The sequence below is a fragment of the Glandiceps talaboti genome, chromosome 18 (genome assembly GCF_964340395.1).
Source record: "Glandiceps talaboti chromosome 18, keGlaTala1.1, whole genome shotgun sequence".
In the NCBI taxonomy this organism is placed as follows: Eukaryota; Metazoa; Hemichordata; class Enteropneusta; family Spengelidae; genus Glandiceps; species Glandiceps talaboti.
In genome coordinates this window covers 684,762-702,500 of record NC_135566.1, presented here as the reverse complement: position 1 = coordinate 702,500, position 17,739 = coordinate 684,762, and the positions used below count along the sequence as shown (strand labels likewise).

Genomic DNA, 17,739 nt, shown 5'->3' with positions numbered 1-17,739 from the left:
CAAAGGTTTGCATTATTTTAGGACATTTGGATAAATTTTGATCAACATGGCCAACATTATTGTACCCGCCAACTCAGATATACTGTCATTTTGCAAGAATATTCACAAAGGTAAAATTATTTTAGGATATTTGGATAAATTTTGACCAACGTGGCCAACATTATTGTACCCGCCAACTCAGATATACTGTCATTTTGCAAGAACGTTCACAAAGGTATTTTATTTTAGGACATTTGGGTAAAATTTGATCAACATGGCCAACATTATTGTACCCGCCAACTCAGATATACTGTCATTTTGCAAGAACATTCACAAAGGTAAAATTATTTTAGGATACTTGGATAAATTTTGACCATTGACATGGCCAACATTATTGTACCCGCCAACTCAGATATACTGTCATTTTGCAAGAACATTCACAAAGGTATTTCATTTTAGGACATTTGGGTAAAATTTGATCAACATGGCCAACATTATTGTACCCACCAACTCAGATATACTGTCATTTTGCAAGAACATTCACAAAGGTAAAATTATTTTAGGACATTTGGATAAATTTTGATCAACATGGCCAACATTATTGTACCCACCAACTCAGATATACTGTCATTTTGCAAGAACATTCACAAAGGTAACATTATTCTAAGACATTTGGATAAATTTTGATCAACATGGCCAACATTATTGTTGCCTATTGTATACTTTGGGGTTTGATCAAACACAGGTGTTTCTGCTAGCAGATATATACCCAGAAGGTGAAATTTGCATATATGACACAAAAAGAATAACTGAGCGGGTGCGAGGTCATTATTTGTGGCATATGTGCAAATATTAAAGTTTGGTATATATTTTACAAGTAGAACTCCAAGTGAGTCTTATCAAACCCCATAATATACTAAACTTTGAAAATATGGGGGAATACTTCAAATCACATACAAACCTGCAACACCACAGGCAGGTAGTGGTATCGCCTCATTTGGGTGATTCCATTGCGAGGTAGGGGAATAATTCATCTTGATGTATGACAGCATCAATTATTTTTGAATATATAATATATTAAGAAAATAGCACATTTCCTAAATTCTTTAACATAGTAAGCTACAAGTCGAAAAAAAAGAGGAACTATTGGCTGTGGAGATCATTTACTTAACCATTGTCGTCACATTTCCAACATTTATTAACGTAGTATTACTACTAGTAATGAACATTTCTACTCACAAAGTTAAAAGATTTCTCAGAAGCGATTCCCAAATTTTTGCTGACTTCTCATCAGCATTGTCAGGGGTGTATGACATCTTGTCAGTATTGTCAGGGGTGTATGACGTCTCATCAGCATTGTCAGGGGTGTACGACGTCTCATCAGCATTGTCAGGGGTGTACGACGTCTCGTCAGCATTGTCAGGGGTACACGACATCTCGTCAGCATTGTCAGGGGTGTACGACATCTCATCAGCATTGTCAGGGGTGTATGACGTCTCGTCAGCATTGTCAGGGGTGTATGACGTCTTGTCAGCATTGTCAGGGGTGTATGACGTCTCGTCAGCATTGTCAGGGGTGCACGACATCTCACCAGCATTGTTAGGGATGTACGACATCTCATCAGTATTGTCAGGGGTGTACGACATCTCATCAGCATTGTTAGGGGTGTACGACGTCTCGTCAGCATTGTCAGGGGTGTACGACGTCTCGTCAGCATTGTCAGGGGTGTACGACGTCTCGTCAGCATTGTTAGGGGTGTACGACATCTCGTCAGCATTGTCAGGGGTGTACGACATCTCGTTAGTATTGTCAGGGGTTGTACGACATCTTGTCAGCATTGTCAGGGGTGTATGACGTCTCATGGTTAGTATAGATGAAATATACTCAAGTATACAAGTTCAAACAGAAACAATGTATTTTAGCTATTCCTCGTCACAAAATTATGTTTCTACACATTATTTCCTGCTGTACAAGAAACCTTCAAAATATTTTCCGTAGCTACATTGAAGTGATGTTATGATTTATATTTCTAGCAATCTTTTTCATAGATTTGCCAGACAACTTTTTTTCTCAACTAAAATTAAACTTAAAATGACCCTTAGCATGACAAAACCTTACATACATTGAACTGCTTGCATGTGTGTGTGTGTGTGTGTGTGTGTGTGTGTGTGTGTGTTATAACTTTAAGCTACTCAAATCTGCAACTAAAGCATTTTGGGGCCAATTTTGTTACATGACCATTAACATGTAATGACTTGAAAATCTTGATGCCATACATCCTGTATATAATTTGATTCGCCTCTAGGTAAAATTGTGAGAGCATGTAACAGTACACATTAGCCCATAAACTATGCTATCTGACACAACATATTCACTTTTTGCTTTTTTCAATCTGGCAAATAACACTGTCAAACCAGATAGCTAAGTCTCTGGACTAATGATGTTATACAGTTCAATGATGGAAAAGAATATTTTGTACGCACCCAACAATTGAATATTATTTATTATTTATTGCATCCCTTTTGTATCAGGGGCTCAATAAAATTGTTAGGAGCAGCACTAACAAAAAATCAAACTACCGGTACATAAACTACTAAAAATGACGAGTAAAAAACACATATACAGGAACAAACAACAAAATAAACCAAAGTGAGGTAAGAATATTGATAAAATGAAAATAAAAATATATGCTTCAAATGTTAGTTGTCAGAAAATCTATCCACTAAACTATTCTATATTAGTTTTAACAAAATCTTTTCTGTTTTCAATAACCTCAATAAGGTATTGTTTGATAAGTTTATTTGTTTATTTATAGACTCAATGTAATGTTTCGTATTATCTCCTATAAATAACAGAGTTTAATTTAGTTTATAGTAATGCTGATTTGAAATACTAAGACTTTAGAATGTACAACATCAAGAGTTGTGGTTGACTCACAATTGAAAGGGGTTCGAAAACAGCAGTGATAGTAATGACGATACAAGAAAGTAGTAGGTTGCACTGGGAACTCTGTGAACTCTGTACTTTATAAGAATGCGTGTTCCAACTAGTAACGGAAAACTTACATCACATAAGAATGCACGCGCATTCCAACTTGTAACGGAAAGAACGTAGAACACAAAATAAGAATCAATAATAAATGTAATTCACGACAAGAGAAGGTCTAGTAATTTTGATAAGATTTGAGAGGATTGGAGAAAATCAGGTAAAACTTGTAGGATAATTGTTAGAACCTCAGTTCATACATACCTAGGGAGCTCAGCTAACGTTTTATCTACTCATGGCCCACACAAACATTGAGATGACAGAACTGCTACAACTGCTGTTAAAAAATGGCAGTTTAAAGTCTAGCAGTATGTACAATGTGTCGTTACAAGTGGACAGTTGACATTTTTTGTGAGCTAGATCAGGGTAATAAAACACGAGCACAGTACCAACCATAAGCCATATAAGGGAAAAAGACAGATAAAGATAATCTCTCTGAGTTGGGGGTGGGGAGAGATGGCAAGCGAGGTTGATAATCTGTGTCTTGGGGTGGAGAGATGGCAGGCAGGGTAGATAATCTGTGTGTTGGGGTGGGGAAATGGCAGGCGGGGTAGATCACATCGCAGCACAGAAAATACATTTGGATTAATAAGTAATTTGTCAATTTGGAATTTTTGATTTAATGTGATTTAATCAAAGACTGCCTTAAGCAGGACATTCATCACTCTGATTCTCCTCTAAAACTCAGAGGAGTGGTTTTGATATTGAAGTCTATTGACCAAAAACACATTTTTACATAATTTGCAAATCAATGTTTCTATACATGTAACTTCGCCTTGAACAATTTCCCCAAGAGATATTAAAATGACATCCCCATCAAATACACAGACAATAAGTCCAGAGCTTTTTATTTCCACTTCTTCACATATACACATGTACTGTCATACATACATACATACATACATACATACATACATACACACACACACACACACACACACACACACACATACACACATACATACATACATACATACATACATACATACATACATACATACATACATACATACATACATACATACATACATACATACAGATAAAATACTTTACAATGCCGACCATAACTGAATTGTTCAACTGTGCTAAATTGCAATCCAGCCCAACTGCCTGTCTGATTGTGTGTAATTTTGAAAACCCATCAAATAACACAATCAGACATATTTTCTTTTTAGTAAAATATTCAATTAGTTTCAGGTATTGGGGTCACCATCATAATGATCACAACAGTTGACTACTCCATCATATATTGGAATTTCACTAATTCAGACTCCATAATTGGTTATCAAAATTGTATTAAATATCAAAATATTTTGGAATATTTGTTGCTTTAAAGTAGATTTTAATTCAGGAATTATTGCAGTGTTATTAACATCAAAGAATGTATGCCATTATGGTAATTATGGTACGAATATTATGAGAATGAAATATTGAAGTTAATAAAATATTATTACAGCGGTATACAAGAATTAATCATATTTTAGGTGTTCTTAGAGTGACATATTTTGTAACAAATGAGTAGGAAAAAAAGCTCGACTATTTGACTAGATTCATGCCTCAGTGGTCTTATGAGAGTGAAATAGTGAAATTTAGGTATAGTTTATAAATTTAAGTACAATATTTAATACAATATTTGAACAGATAATACAGGATTTGTTTCTATGTTTAGACAATGCATGTTAAAAGTGGCACAAGCAGAATTGACAATGCTGACGAGACATCGTACACCCCTGACAATGCTGACGAGATGTCGTACACCCCTGACAATGCTGACAAGACGTTGTACACCCCTGACAATGCTGACGAGATGTCGTACACCCCTGACAATGCTGACGAGACGTTGTACACCCCTGACAATGCTGACGAGATGTCGTACACCCCTGACAATGCTGACGAGACATCGTACACCCCTGACAATGCTGACGAGATGTCGTACACCCCTGACAATGCTGACGAGATGTTGTACACACCTCACAATGCTGACGAGATGTCGTACACCCCTGACAATGCTGACGAGATGTCGTACACCCCTGACAATGCTGACGAGATGTTGTACACACCTCACAATGCTGATGAGACGTTGTACACCCCTGACAATGCTGACGAGATGTCGTACAACCCCTGACAATGCTGATGAGACGTTGTACACCCCTGACAATGCTGATGAGACGTTGTACACCCCTGACAATGCTGATGAGACGTTGTACACCCCTGACAATGCTGATGAGACGTTGTACACCCCTGACAATGCTGACGAGACGTTGTACACCCCTGACAATGCTGATGAGAAGTCAGCAAAAATTTGGGAATCGCTTCTGAGAAATCTTTTGACTTTGTCAGTAGAAATGTTCATTACTAGTAATACTACGTTAATAAATGTTCATTCATTCATTCATTCATTCATTTTATTGCCAATTTTTAAAGTAAAATAGAGCTAATTTGGAAATGTGACGGCAATGGTTAAGTAAATGATCTCCACAGCCAATAGTTCCTCTTTTTTTTCTATTATAGCTTTCTATGTTAAAGATTTTAGGAAATGTGCTATGTTCTTAATATATTACATATTCAAAAGAAATTGATGCTGTCATACATCAAGATGAATTATTCCCCTACCTTGCAATGGAATCACCCAAATGATGTGATACCAATACCTACCTGTGGTGTTGCAGGTTTGTATGTGATTTCAAGTATTCCCCCATATTTTCAAAGTTTAGTATATTATGGGGTTTGATAAGACTCACTTGGGGTTCTACTTGTAAAATATATACCAGACTTATTTGCACATATGCCACAAATAATGACCTCGCACCCGCTCAGTTATTCTTTTTTGTGTCATATATGCAAATTTCACCTTCTGGGTATAAACGATAATCATTTTATGGCATTTCATAAAAAAATGCACAAAACTAATATGGAAATCAAGAAATTACAAAAAATATAACATAAAGATATAAAAATTATTATTTTTACAACAAATCATAAATCAAATATTATGTAGTCCTTAAAATTGTTGACCTTATAAATAGTAAATTTTTTATAAATTTTGTTGTGTTTCTTTTATTTTCAAATCATTTAAGAAAGTTTGCAGTTTTGTCTTAACTTGTGGCTGATGGAAAATATCGTCCAAGTAGAGAAACAAACAGTATTAATCTGACTGGCAGCAATGTCGAAACATATCATCACTTCAAAGAAATAAGAAAATAATATGATTTGAGAGAGACTGTGTCATCTAAACCTACTATACACAACTTCTCCTTTTTACAACATGAGCTGTTACAGAAAATACAACCTGCACCTGATATCAGTCGAGAGAGAAAATACTCATCACAAATAGAGCTAATTTGGCACACTGTATGTAGTAGAAGTCATTTATTAGAGAGACATACAGAAAACCATGTACAAAATCTACACGTATGTATGTTGTATAGTATAGTAATTAGTAATAGTGTATTTTATTTTATTTTGCTCAAAATTACATGTTAAACACATAATGATATACACACAAAAAACACAATACAGTAATAAATACAAATACTAACAATCAAACACATGATGAAATTTAAACTGTAAAATGAAAATGTAATGCAGAAGACATAATTATGTAAATGTATAAGTATATGTATATGTATATGTATATATGTGTATGTATATGTATTATGAATATGTATATATGTATATGTATATGTATATGTATATATGTGTATGTGTATGTATATGTATATGTATATGTATTATGTATATGTATATGTATATATGTGTATGTACATGTATATGTATATGTGTATGTACATGTATATGTATATGTATATGTACACTTGTATAAATTATGTTATATGTATATGTATATGTATATGTATATGTATATATGTGTATGTATATGTATATGTATATATGTGTATGTATATGTATATGTATATGTGTATAATATACACATATACATATACATATACATACACATATATACATATACATATATATATACATATGTATATGTATGTACACTACTGCATGAACCATTCACTGAACTGACATGATTAGATATCAATTCTTCAAAAAATATGTGACATATTTTTTGAAGAATTGATTGTCTGTACAGAATTTTTAGATTGTAATGACATTAGTGAATGAACCCATGCAGTAAATCATACTAAAAATCATGAACAAAATAGACACACGTATATATATTTACATGTATGTGCCATAATTGATTTCAAAAATAACAGTTCTCATGATCCATAACTCATATATTGTACTGAATGTCCTTGTGAAACCATTATGGATGACATCTTACAAAAAGGCTTTTTTTCAATTTCCTATATTCTGAGTAATTCAAGTTGAGTGAAAGCTTGACACCTCCAGTCTTTATTTGTAATTCAAGTTGAATGTAAGCTTGACACTTCCAGTCTTTATTTGTAATTCAAGTTGAATGTAAGCTTGACACTTATATTTGTACAAATTTAACCCAAAATGCTTGACATGTTCTATTTTTCTTGTATAAAAACACAACAAAATATTGAAATATTTCTTTGAGATTACATTTAGGATTAAAATATCACTGACAATGGATTCTGATATGACAATATAATGCAGCCATATACATGTATATCTGTGGCCTTGATTAATTTCCAACACAAGCTGTGCCTTCAATAAAGAATTATAATATATTTTCAGTAAAAATTCACGCACAGTATTATTTATTGTATTTATTAACTGAAACCATAGAACCTTTACTTGGAAGACTGGATGATTTTAGGCTTCAGGGCCCATATTTAAAAAAAAACTGTTATTCAGTCATGAAATGGCTCCTATCAAAACTTGATAACACATTGTTTTCATATAGCCTTCAGTAACTGGCTTAGATCATGTCACATGGGATGGACTAGTGACCCATAGTGACCTCTATTTGCATACAGCATGTACTAGTTGTATTCTATTGACCCTAGGGCAATGGTCATGCAGCAAAGGGGTAGCATTCAGCAAAGGAGTCTTTTCGGTGATGTGATTTGACTTGACTATATGGAAAGAATACTTGCCTAAGAATGTGTTATAAAACACTTATTGCCTGGCTTTACTTGGGCACTAGTAGACATCATATTACCCCTCATATTGCCACTGTTTCCCTTGAATTTCAGCCTTGGGAAATGTTGCTGCATAAGCCCTCTGGGTAATAGTCATCTACTACTACTAGTGCCCTCATAGCAAGGTAATACAGGTATAATAATACATTATGCTGACACTGTCGACCAGACTGATCAAAATTTTCAATTATTCTCAGTAATTTTCTGACTCTGCTTGAGTAACAATATACTTTTAGAAACAAGTTCTCATGTAGAAGACAAAAGTTCCCCTAAGGATATATGTATGTACTTAGTACAAGTTAGTATTACAAATTACTGGTTCCACTGTGGCCCAGCAGCCTGTAGGCTAGGTGGCCACTGCGTGTCAATGGCAGCAGCAGCATCATTGTCATCATCATCATCATCGTCTGTGATGAACTAGAAAAACTTGATTTTGACATTTTCATGAGATTTTCATGATGGCTCAATAACTTTAATAAATAGTCAGGTCAGTTGCTAAGATACCATTTTGGTGTAGACTGAGAAATGGCATGAAATAACTTTAAATTATAACATAGTTCAAACATATTGTGGTATTTTTTTATCTCATGTTTAATATATTAAACACAAGGTCACATTGTAATCAAATCATGACTGTGCATGCTTAGTTGATAAATACCGATTCTGACTATGGATTGAAAACTAATCAGAAAAGTAAACACATGTCTACCATCCTATGAAGGCAAACAGTGAATTTCCAATCTCTGTGTGTTTGTTTGTGTGTGCATGCGCGTGTGTGTGTGTGTGTGTGTGTGTGTGTGTGTATGAGAACTGATTGTCTGCAGAGCTCTAGACACAATGCAGCTAAACCCTGAACAAGTATTTATATGTACTGATACATCATTACATGTACCACACCTGGATTGCAGTCATTCAGTCATAATTCTTCTGGTCATGAAATTATCATGAATCCGTGTAAAGAATTAAAAGCTCTATGCTAGTGAATACATACACTGTTCAATCTGACATTACAAGGGGATTTACCCAATAAATCTACTCGTACTTAAAATCATATCAAAGTCCTTATACAGCTAACTGTTTACATTCCATAGTCTCTATCATCACCATTTGACAACCACTGACTGAATCAGCTAGTGCAATAATCATAATGCTTTACTTTAAAATGAAATCTGAAGTTTGTACGAATATAAAGCGATAGAAAATGTCAAAACTGACAAACCATCAATGGATGGTAATAAGCCACTAAACTGCAAGCAAAATGAACTGATGAAATTCAGTATTTTTCTAAGCATCATAGAAACTAAAGAATTTCAGACACTGTACTCAAAAGAGTTGTCGTTTTTTTCTGCTAAGCTACGTAACCACTCACTACAACCCATAAGTAGAAATAACAATGAATCTGTCTACATACACTGTGTAACTCGCAGAAAACTTACATTCCCATTTGTTCATTGTGGTTACTATAGTTACTGTGTTTTTTATATCGTTAATGTGTTATATATATATATGGCAGTTATTTCTAGTTTGTGTTTTATTGTGTTTACTTCAGTAACTGTTTGCTATATAATAAAATTTATAGTCTGTAGTTGTTACAGCATATACTTGAGGAATCACCACTGTATACAAATCATATATGTGTGGCCATTCCATAGCATACATTTAAAATCTCTCTTAAAACATCAGATATGTTTGGCAGATATGTTTGGCAAATAATATGAGAAAATTACAAAGAAACAACATTTCCAACTTGTTTACTTATTCTTGATAAATACATCTATTAAGTACTTATAGTAATATGAAGTGTTGATAGAAAACTCAACACTTTGCTTTCATTCATTCAAAGTGCACTTGGCTCTTACAAAAATAATAACATAATTTTCTTTTCCCTTAATCACCTATTCAGACAAACCTTCTAAGTTCTTCAAATCCACTATTTTTCAGAGAATGACATTTTTCTTTTCAAGCCCTCATGTTTTTCCTTTTTGTGCACTGTTTGTTTTCAACGTCTTATTGATTCAGTACTTGTTTGACATTTAAAAAGAGAACTGAAAAAATCAAAGAACTGAAGCAGAAGCGAGATAAGTACTGGATCAATATTATATTTTAGTGACTGGCATTTATGGAGTGAAACGCTGCCATGAAAAAAAACTCTTATCGCTAAAGAAGATTACGCCATATCCTTCAAAGGAATTGTACAGAAGTATAGACTTTTATGATGTAAAAACCACATTGTACAACTTCTACTCATCCCTTGAATGGTCTGAATCTGATGATGATCTTGTTGTCCTGGAATGACATTTTCATTTTTTTAATTAGTCAATTAAGAAATTTTATTCATTCACGTCTATTTAGTTTGTACTGAATCAATTCCTTACATTCATCTTCTTTCATTCTATATCTGCTGTTGGAATTCATAGCTTCTGAGAAAAAAAGCCTGCTTAAGTGTAAAAGTAGTCTTTACTGCAGTCATGTCATGTTTAGTTATAATATCCACAAGCCCTATTGCTATAGTATGATGAATTCCATATCTACATATACAATGTCTTTTACTCTAACATCAATGACATTATTTCTCCAAATCATAAGTTGAAAACCTGAATGTGATAGACATATCAGATTACATGAAACTTTGAATTGCCGCTATCATAGGATTTAATATGTGTGATTATATAATGACTTAGACTACTTATATGTAGAATGCACAATTCACTGCGTAATTCACTGCCATGTGATTATAGAAATAACCATAATGACAGAGTGGATAAGGCATACTATAAATGAATATGTCAGAGAAGGATAAAAACCAGGACAATATTGGAATACAATGTATGGACATGGCATAGGGTGACTAAAAGTAAAACTATGAAATTAGAATGAAATCAAAATATGTTCAGTTGTTTCACCATTTTTATTCCATTTTGAACTGAATTGGAGTGAAACCACCTCAGGAAAGTGATTCTGATCTGATACATGGTAATTCAGTTCCAAACTAGTTCCTACATGTATGTAGGCAAAGAGGGAACAGGTACCAACAAGTTGTCTGTCACCTCTAACTTAGATAATTAATGGTATATCAATAAATGCCAAGACAAAAACCATAGAAACCCTGTACACAGAGGAATGAGCAGTGCAAACACTTACATTTGACATCAATTTGAAGCGATTTGTCATCTTCTTGTTTGTATCAAACTGTTTGGATCAAAGTGTCAAGATAAGAACATGTATTTCTTTCCCCTCCTGAAGAGGGAACATTACAGTTCGTACCCTGATATATAGTAAATATCAGTATAAAATTTCTATTGGACAGTGCTTAAGTTGTAGATACATTTACATTCAACTGTCATTTGTGTATAAAGTTTATATTTAAGTGACATAAACTACATCTTTCTATTTAACTAATGTAAACTACATCTTTCTGCTTTAAAGGAAATATTCATTAACTTTGGATTCTGAGAGTCTTGTCATGGTTTTTCATTACCTACATACTGCACAATTTCAGAGAAACACTAAGTTTAAATTGTCTTCTATTTGCGAGATCTTTGCTGTGGGCCACATTGCCCCATGGGAGTCAGCAGAGTTGTTTATAGGTGAACAATGAATATTCATGACGTTTTCACATAGGCTCATATGCATCATGAATATTCATTGTCCAACCATTGCATAACATTACTGCTGACTCATATGAGCTAACAGCAAAGATCCCTAAATAGGCACAACTTCGACATGATATTTCTCTGAAATAGCATAAAAAAAATAATTTAAAAATGGCTGTTAAATTAAAGATAACGCATTGGTTTGTCACTTTCACTTAAGAGTAAGAAGGTGGCATCGATTCAACCTTAGGCAGGAGTAACGTACAGGCCTTGCTTGGCAATTTCCATTAAACGTATAGAAACAGTTAACAATGCATCTAACAGAAGTGACATCACCTACACCAAGTTCAGATCGATGTCAGCTACTGATAAGTTAAAGTGAATCAAACCAACTAATTTTATCTCATTTTTAACTTCCATGTTTTTATCAGCAAATCACATGATATCCTCCCCTTTTGACAAGACCAGTAATCCAATTATAATATTTAATGATATTCTTCAGGTGATTATATCGCTTAGTGGCAAATCATTTTTTCCAAAAGTACATTTCCATATCTTTAACATATATGATTAACAAGACATGAATTTGAATGTGTATTTGATCTGAAATGTCCTTGGTTAATGAACATTTCTCTGTTTTAGTTTTAGTTCCAATTTTAACTATATCTTTGGTTGTAATGTCAACGACAGTGTGATCATACATACTTGTACCATGGTTATGTTTGATTTACCAAATGATGTTCACAAAGATATAGACATCAGAGTATCTACTTAGATAAACAGATTACTGTATAAAACAGATTACATGCGTAATGGTAACAGCTTGTTCTTTCTGTTGTACAGTCCCCAGTAGATTTAACTGGAACCTTTTTTTCTTGTTTATATCATTTTGAACTTATCATATGTTGGGGTCATTACAGTATGTATGATAGCCTGGTGATTAAACCTTATCAACATCCTGCAAATTTACAAATTGTTGACAAGAAATGAATGTTCCATGACATTGACATCAATCCATTGTACATGGTGTAACCAATGACTACTACAGAGGTTATGTAATTCAGCTAATCAGAAAAGAATACTGGTGGGTTGTCGGTGGCCGAGCGGTTAGCTCGTACGCCTCTTACCTCTGCAGTCTGGGTTCGAACCCGCCTGGTGTTGGCTGGGTTTGATTTAAAATTTAACTAGGTCTGCATGTAAGAAGGGTGATGCTCAGTTTGACCCTGCCGAACAACGCAGGTTTTCCCCGGGCACTCCGGTTTCCTCCTGCTTCTTCAACACTAGGGCACTAGGGCGCTGCTCTGCGGCGACCATTCAACAAATTTCCGAATTTATTTGGACAAATAAAGATTATTATTATTATTATTATTATTAACAGAGTTGTTTATAGTTACAGGCCTCGTCTTACTGTAACAATTTTCTGAATTTTTTAAAATTATATTATTATATTATTATTATTATTTTTATGAAAAATAATTAATATGAATTTTTCTAGGTTGGCAAGAATTTTTGATTTGCCATTGTGGCAAACTACTTTGAATTCTTTTTGACATTTTTATTTTCTTTCACATTTGCGACAGTAGTGAATGGGTAGCGCGAGCAGAGATTTTAGAATTATATATACAAAGAAATGAAATCAATATATGAAATTAGGTTTCGGTTACAGAATTATCCAGCTGACAGATAAAATTAGAAAAACAAATAAACTTCACAAAAAGCAGAGATATTATCAAAACTGAATGTCTTCCAATTGTTGTCTCCTTTGTTGTTGTCAATGGTTACCAAATTATATGAAATTCAAAACTCTTTATAAGCTGTATAGAAAAGAGCTCAGTCAATTGTAAAAGAAGATTTCCATCCAGCACATAATTTATTTCAACTCATGCGCTCAGTCGAGCGGTACCGTTTCATCAAATCAGGTTCTAATCGCACATTGTTTAGCTTTTACCCAACTGCAGTCCACACTCTTAATGAATTAAATTAAGTTCTCTGATAGAGCATCAATCTTGTGTTAGGAGTCCTCTACACAATATTGTTTTTGTAAATTTTTCATTGCATGCAAAAACAATGCACATTTCATTATATGTCCAGTGTATATATATATGGCAATAAAACACATATTATATTATGCATTATCAAGATAAAGGACGTGTGTGTTTTGTCATTGTCAATGTATGCATCAAGTCATATGAAATTTGAGACATCATACATCAAGATATGCAAATGAATCAATGAAATTAAAAAGTAGATCAGGCGATATCAGACAAGAGCACTTGTTATCAACGATGCATTACCAAATTACATGAAACCTGAAGCTTGCATTCTTACGATTTTGCATATATAAACTCTAATTGTGCTACTGTGAGTAAAAGTGTCTGTGATGTTGAAGCAATGGGTCAACTTTGACCTTTGACACTCATAGGTCAAATGAAGTCAAATTTAACTATAACGGCACAAAGGTCATATCTTCCTCAACTCCCTGGGGAGCATACACTCCATTGCATAGGATTAAAGCATTCACATTGCAACCTTTATCCTACAGGTCCTAATTATACACTGGCACTTCCCTGCTATTTCTAGCCATTGCATGTAGAGGGTATATCAAATACTCTAGTACTGTAATTGCTGTTGGGTATCCATTGCCGTAGAATGAATCTATCTTCATGGATATTAGACAAAATGTTAAACGGTTGGTTACTCACTTCAACAATATTCAAATTCGAATTCCCCGGGAGACACTTGACCATTGGCATTTGAGTTGATCCGGGGGGCTTGATCGAGAGAGCACACGATTAAAGTGCGTCTCTCTGGCGTGTTACACAGAACCTAGTGCATGTTGTCGACATCTTGAAGGTGCTTTCGTGACATCGGACTTTAACACTGGGTAGTCTTTATGTGCAATTCAAAATTATAGCCGTAAATAGTGGATAAGCTGGCGAACCGATCTGCGAAGAATGAACCGGAACTTGCGGATGACGGAAGTAGAAGCATTGACCTTTACTGTGACCTTTACTACAAGCCAATCACAGTGCGGTCAATATCTTTCACGTCGTACACGCAGTTCTTTTACACCTGCTTATATTAAACATATACGGTGCGGCGGCGGGGGGGGGGGGGGGGGGTTATCGGTAACACCGGCCAGAAACATTAAGGTCGGAAATTGAAGTAGAAGAAGAAAAAAGTTAAGAATGACATGCTCCTTCCATGCAACGAGCAAGTCGGTGAAATTAGAGTCAACCTAAACGCATTCGAGCCGTATTGCCCCGTATTGCAGATAAGCTGATGTGCATTTTTTTCTTCCACTAAAAACAGCCCCGAAAGTTGTGACGAAGTCAGATATTCCTGATCAGTCACTGTTGTATGTCAGGTCACACTCCCTCGTATTTTATTGTATGGTAAGCTTACTATGTTGCAGCGTGAAGTTATACAACAATAGTATTGGTTAATATTGAATTATGAAATACTGCTATTTACACGAGTTAATTTTAAGCTTATATACAAACCGGATTGAAAATTACAGAAACCTAACTATATATAGTAAAGCAGCAACTAAATCGAATAAGCTAAACAATCGACTCCACCGACCGAACTAAACCAATCGTTCCTACAATGTTTACCTTTATTTCTTATTAAAAGGGGCTTGTAAACAGATACTATATGTAACTAAAAGTTAAATACATATGTAGGGCTAAGTTTATCTAGAAAAACAGACGACAAGGAGTGCTATTTTCTGTATGGTCTTTGTTGTAATACATGTATTTGAGTATTTTTTTTTACTAGAATAGTTACATTGTCAAGTGTTGTTATAGCTTTTTTACCGTTGTTGTTACGAAATGTGCACGGATGCATATATGAATGACGAATTCACTAGTACTTCTCCCGTGTGAACACCATGGTGGATTGCGTTTACATGGTAACGAGCTTCGTGAAATACTGTAAATAACCCGTCAATTTAAGCTACGACTAGTTTTTAGGGTACTATATGATTTGCTATATGAACGAATTCTTTAGTGTGGCCACTTACACCTTACAATTCTAAAGTACTAATATAATAACTCGAGTCAATACCATTGCCATTTTACAACAAATTGCATTTTCGATTTCATTTTGTGCAAAATTGCCTGCCCTGATAAAGATTCCAAGGTCCTATTCCTAAGTCCTGTTACAATAATCCACCGAACCCAACAGGGAACGGGAAGCAGGTGTGTGGACGTGCAATTCCAAAATGTTTATGATAAATTTTCATTTAGGTGTGGTAACAGGAGAGATCTTCAAATGAAGAGTAAGTAATTTTCTCTCTTAAAATAAAGCAGGTGGAAATGTGACATTTTCTAGCTGGTCGAAGACAGTGTTGACGATTTTAAAAGCCTGGGATTGATTTTGCAAACAAGAACATCTGATGATGTAGGCGTAGATGTACAAATAAAACAAATGAAAGTCTTAATTTAATTCAATCATAAATTCCTCGGGTCATTACCTCACTTTATCTACACTTACAGCGCCCAAAGCATACGATTTAGCTCTAACCCTTGTGTGGCAACAGCATTCATCATTCACCGATCACACAACACATACAGAGTGTGTGGACGTGGACATGCGTATACAGTCCCTCAGAGAATTACAACTACTACTCGTGTACTCACCTTGCTACGACTTCGTTGTCAATTTTTACTAGACTGTAGGGATCACTACTACCAGTGCTAAAATAAACATAAAAAAGTTGATATTATTACGACGGAGGAATTAGTTCAAATTAAAACTCGGCATCCGCTACATGTACTGCTTGCTACACGCGATTAGTGCTGGGGATCTGGAGATCCACAGGTGGTATACATTGTTATAACCTCTTTATACACATCAATAAATGACTCTATGTATCAAATCACTCACATGTCTTTAGCGGGTAGATTTTTACCCTCCCCAATCCGTAGATATATGGATGTATTCCTTGCCATAGCCTCCTCGGATATGTTTGTAAATTCAAAAGAAAATCAATTTTTACTCTGCGTTCAATCCAATCGTGAAATATGTTATGAGTACAGCGTGAACAGCGCAGTACGCAGTGTCAACAGTTAACCCCGTATATACTATCCATTACAAAGGTGCTTGATTGACTCGCACAGGTCTAACAATGTCGCTGGTGGGTGATACAATGTTCTGAAAGAGGTCTGCAATGTGCGTGACGGCTCCCCGTCTGAGCAACCATCATTGAACCGTACATAGGTTTCGATGTCTGAATGTGGTTGGCACACAACACACTGAACACAAAGAGTGAATCGAGACTCGATGTTCTCAGTGTGCGGAGTGGACGCAACTATTCTATAGGGGGAAGGACAACTTAAAAATTGCAAACGTGTAGTATATAAGACTGACAAATTTGAAGGTAAGGACGCTAAGTGAGAGCTAATCGTCCGCGACTTCACAGGAAATTGCAGTTTTCCTTTGAAAGGAGGCTGATCTAGTTTTATTTATCTTTCGTAAAGAGTCTAGCAGGCCTGTAAATGCATTTCGCTGGGAAAATAATTTGCACATAGGTTCATAGAGAATCAACTGGATGTGGATTCTTAGTACGTAAATATATAAATGGAATATTTTTCTCGCCCCCCCCCCAAAAAAAGAGACAAGCAATTGTATGTATGTATGTATGTATGTATGTATGTATGTATGTATGTATGTATGTATGTATGTATGTATGTATGTATGTATGTATGTATGTATGTATGTATGTATGTAGGTAGGTAGGTAGGTAGGTAGGTAGGTAGGTAGGTAGGTAGGTATGTAGGTAGGTATGTAGGTATGTATGTAGGTAGGTAGGTATGTATGTATGTATGTATGTATGTATGTAGGTAGGTAGGTAGGTAGGTAGGTAGGTAGGTAGGTAGGTAGGTATGTAGGTAGGTAGGTATGTAGGTATGTATGTATGTATGTATGTAGGTAGGTAGGTAGGTAGTACGTAGACAGACAGACAGACAGACAGACAGACAGACAGACAGACAGACAGACAGACAGACCATTTGCATATATTTATCTTCCCTGACATGTAT

General features: G+C 34.9%; 1 protein-coding gene across 3 annotated transcripts in view; it reads right to left on the bottom strand.

Annotated features, from left to right (window-relative positions):
• Positions 1-16,933, bottom strand: part of LOC144449031 (rasGAP-activating-like protein 1) — a 71,608-nt gene extending 54,675 nt beyond the window's left edge. For all 3 annotated transcript variants that reach the window (XM_078139435.1, XM_078139437.1, XM_078139438.1), the window contains exons 1-2: positions 16,586-16,933; positions 16,339-16,395 (exon numbers count right to left, since the gene is read on the bottom strand). In XM_078139435.1, coding sequence (XP_077995561.1) covers positions 16,339-16,395; positions 16,586-16,650 — 122 coding nt within the window. In that variant the 5' untranslated portion in view covers positions 16,651-16,933. The remainder of the gene's footprint in view (positions 1-16,338; positions 16,396-16,585) is intronic.
• Between the last annotated feature and the right edge of the window lie 806 nt (positions 16,934-17,739).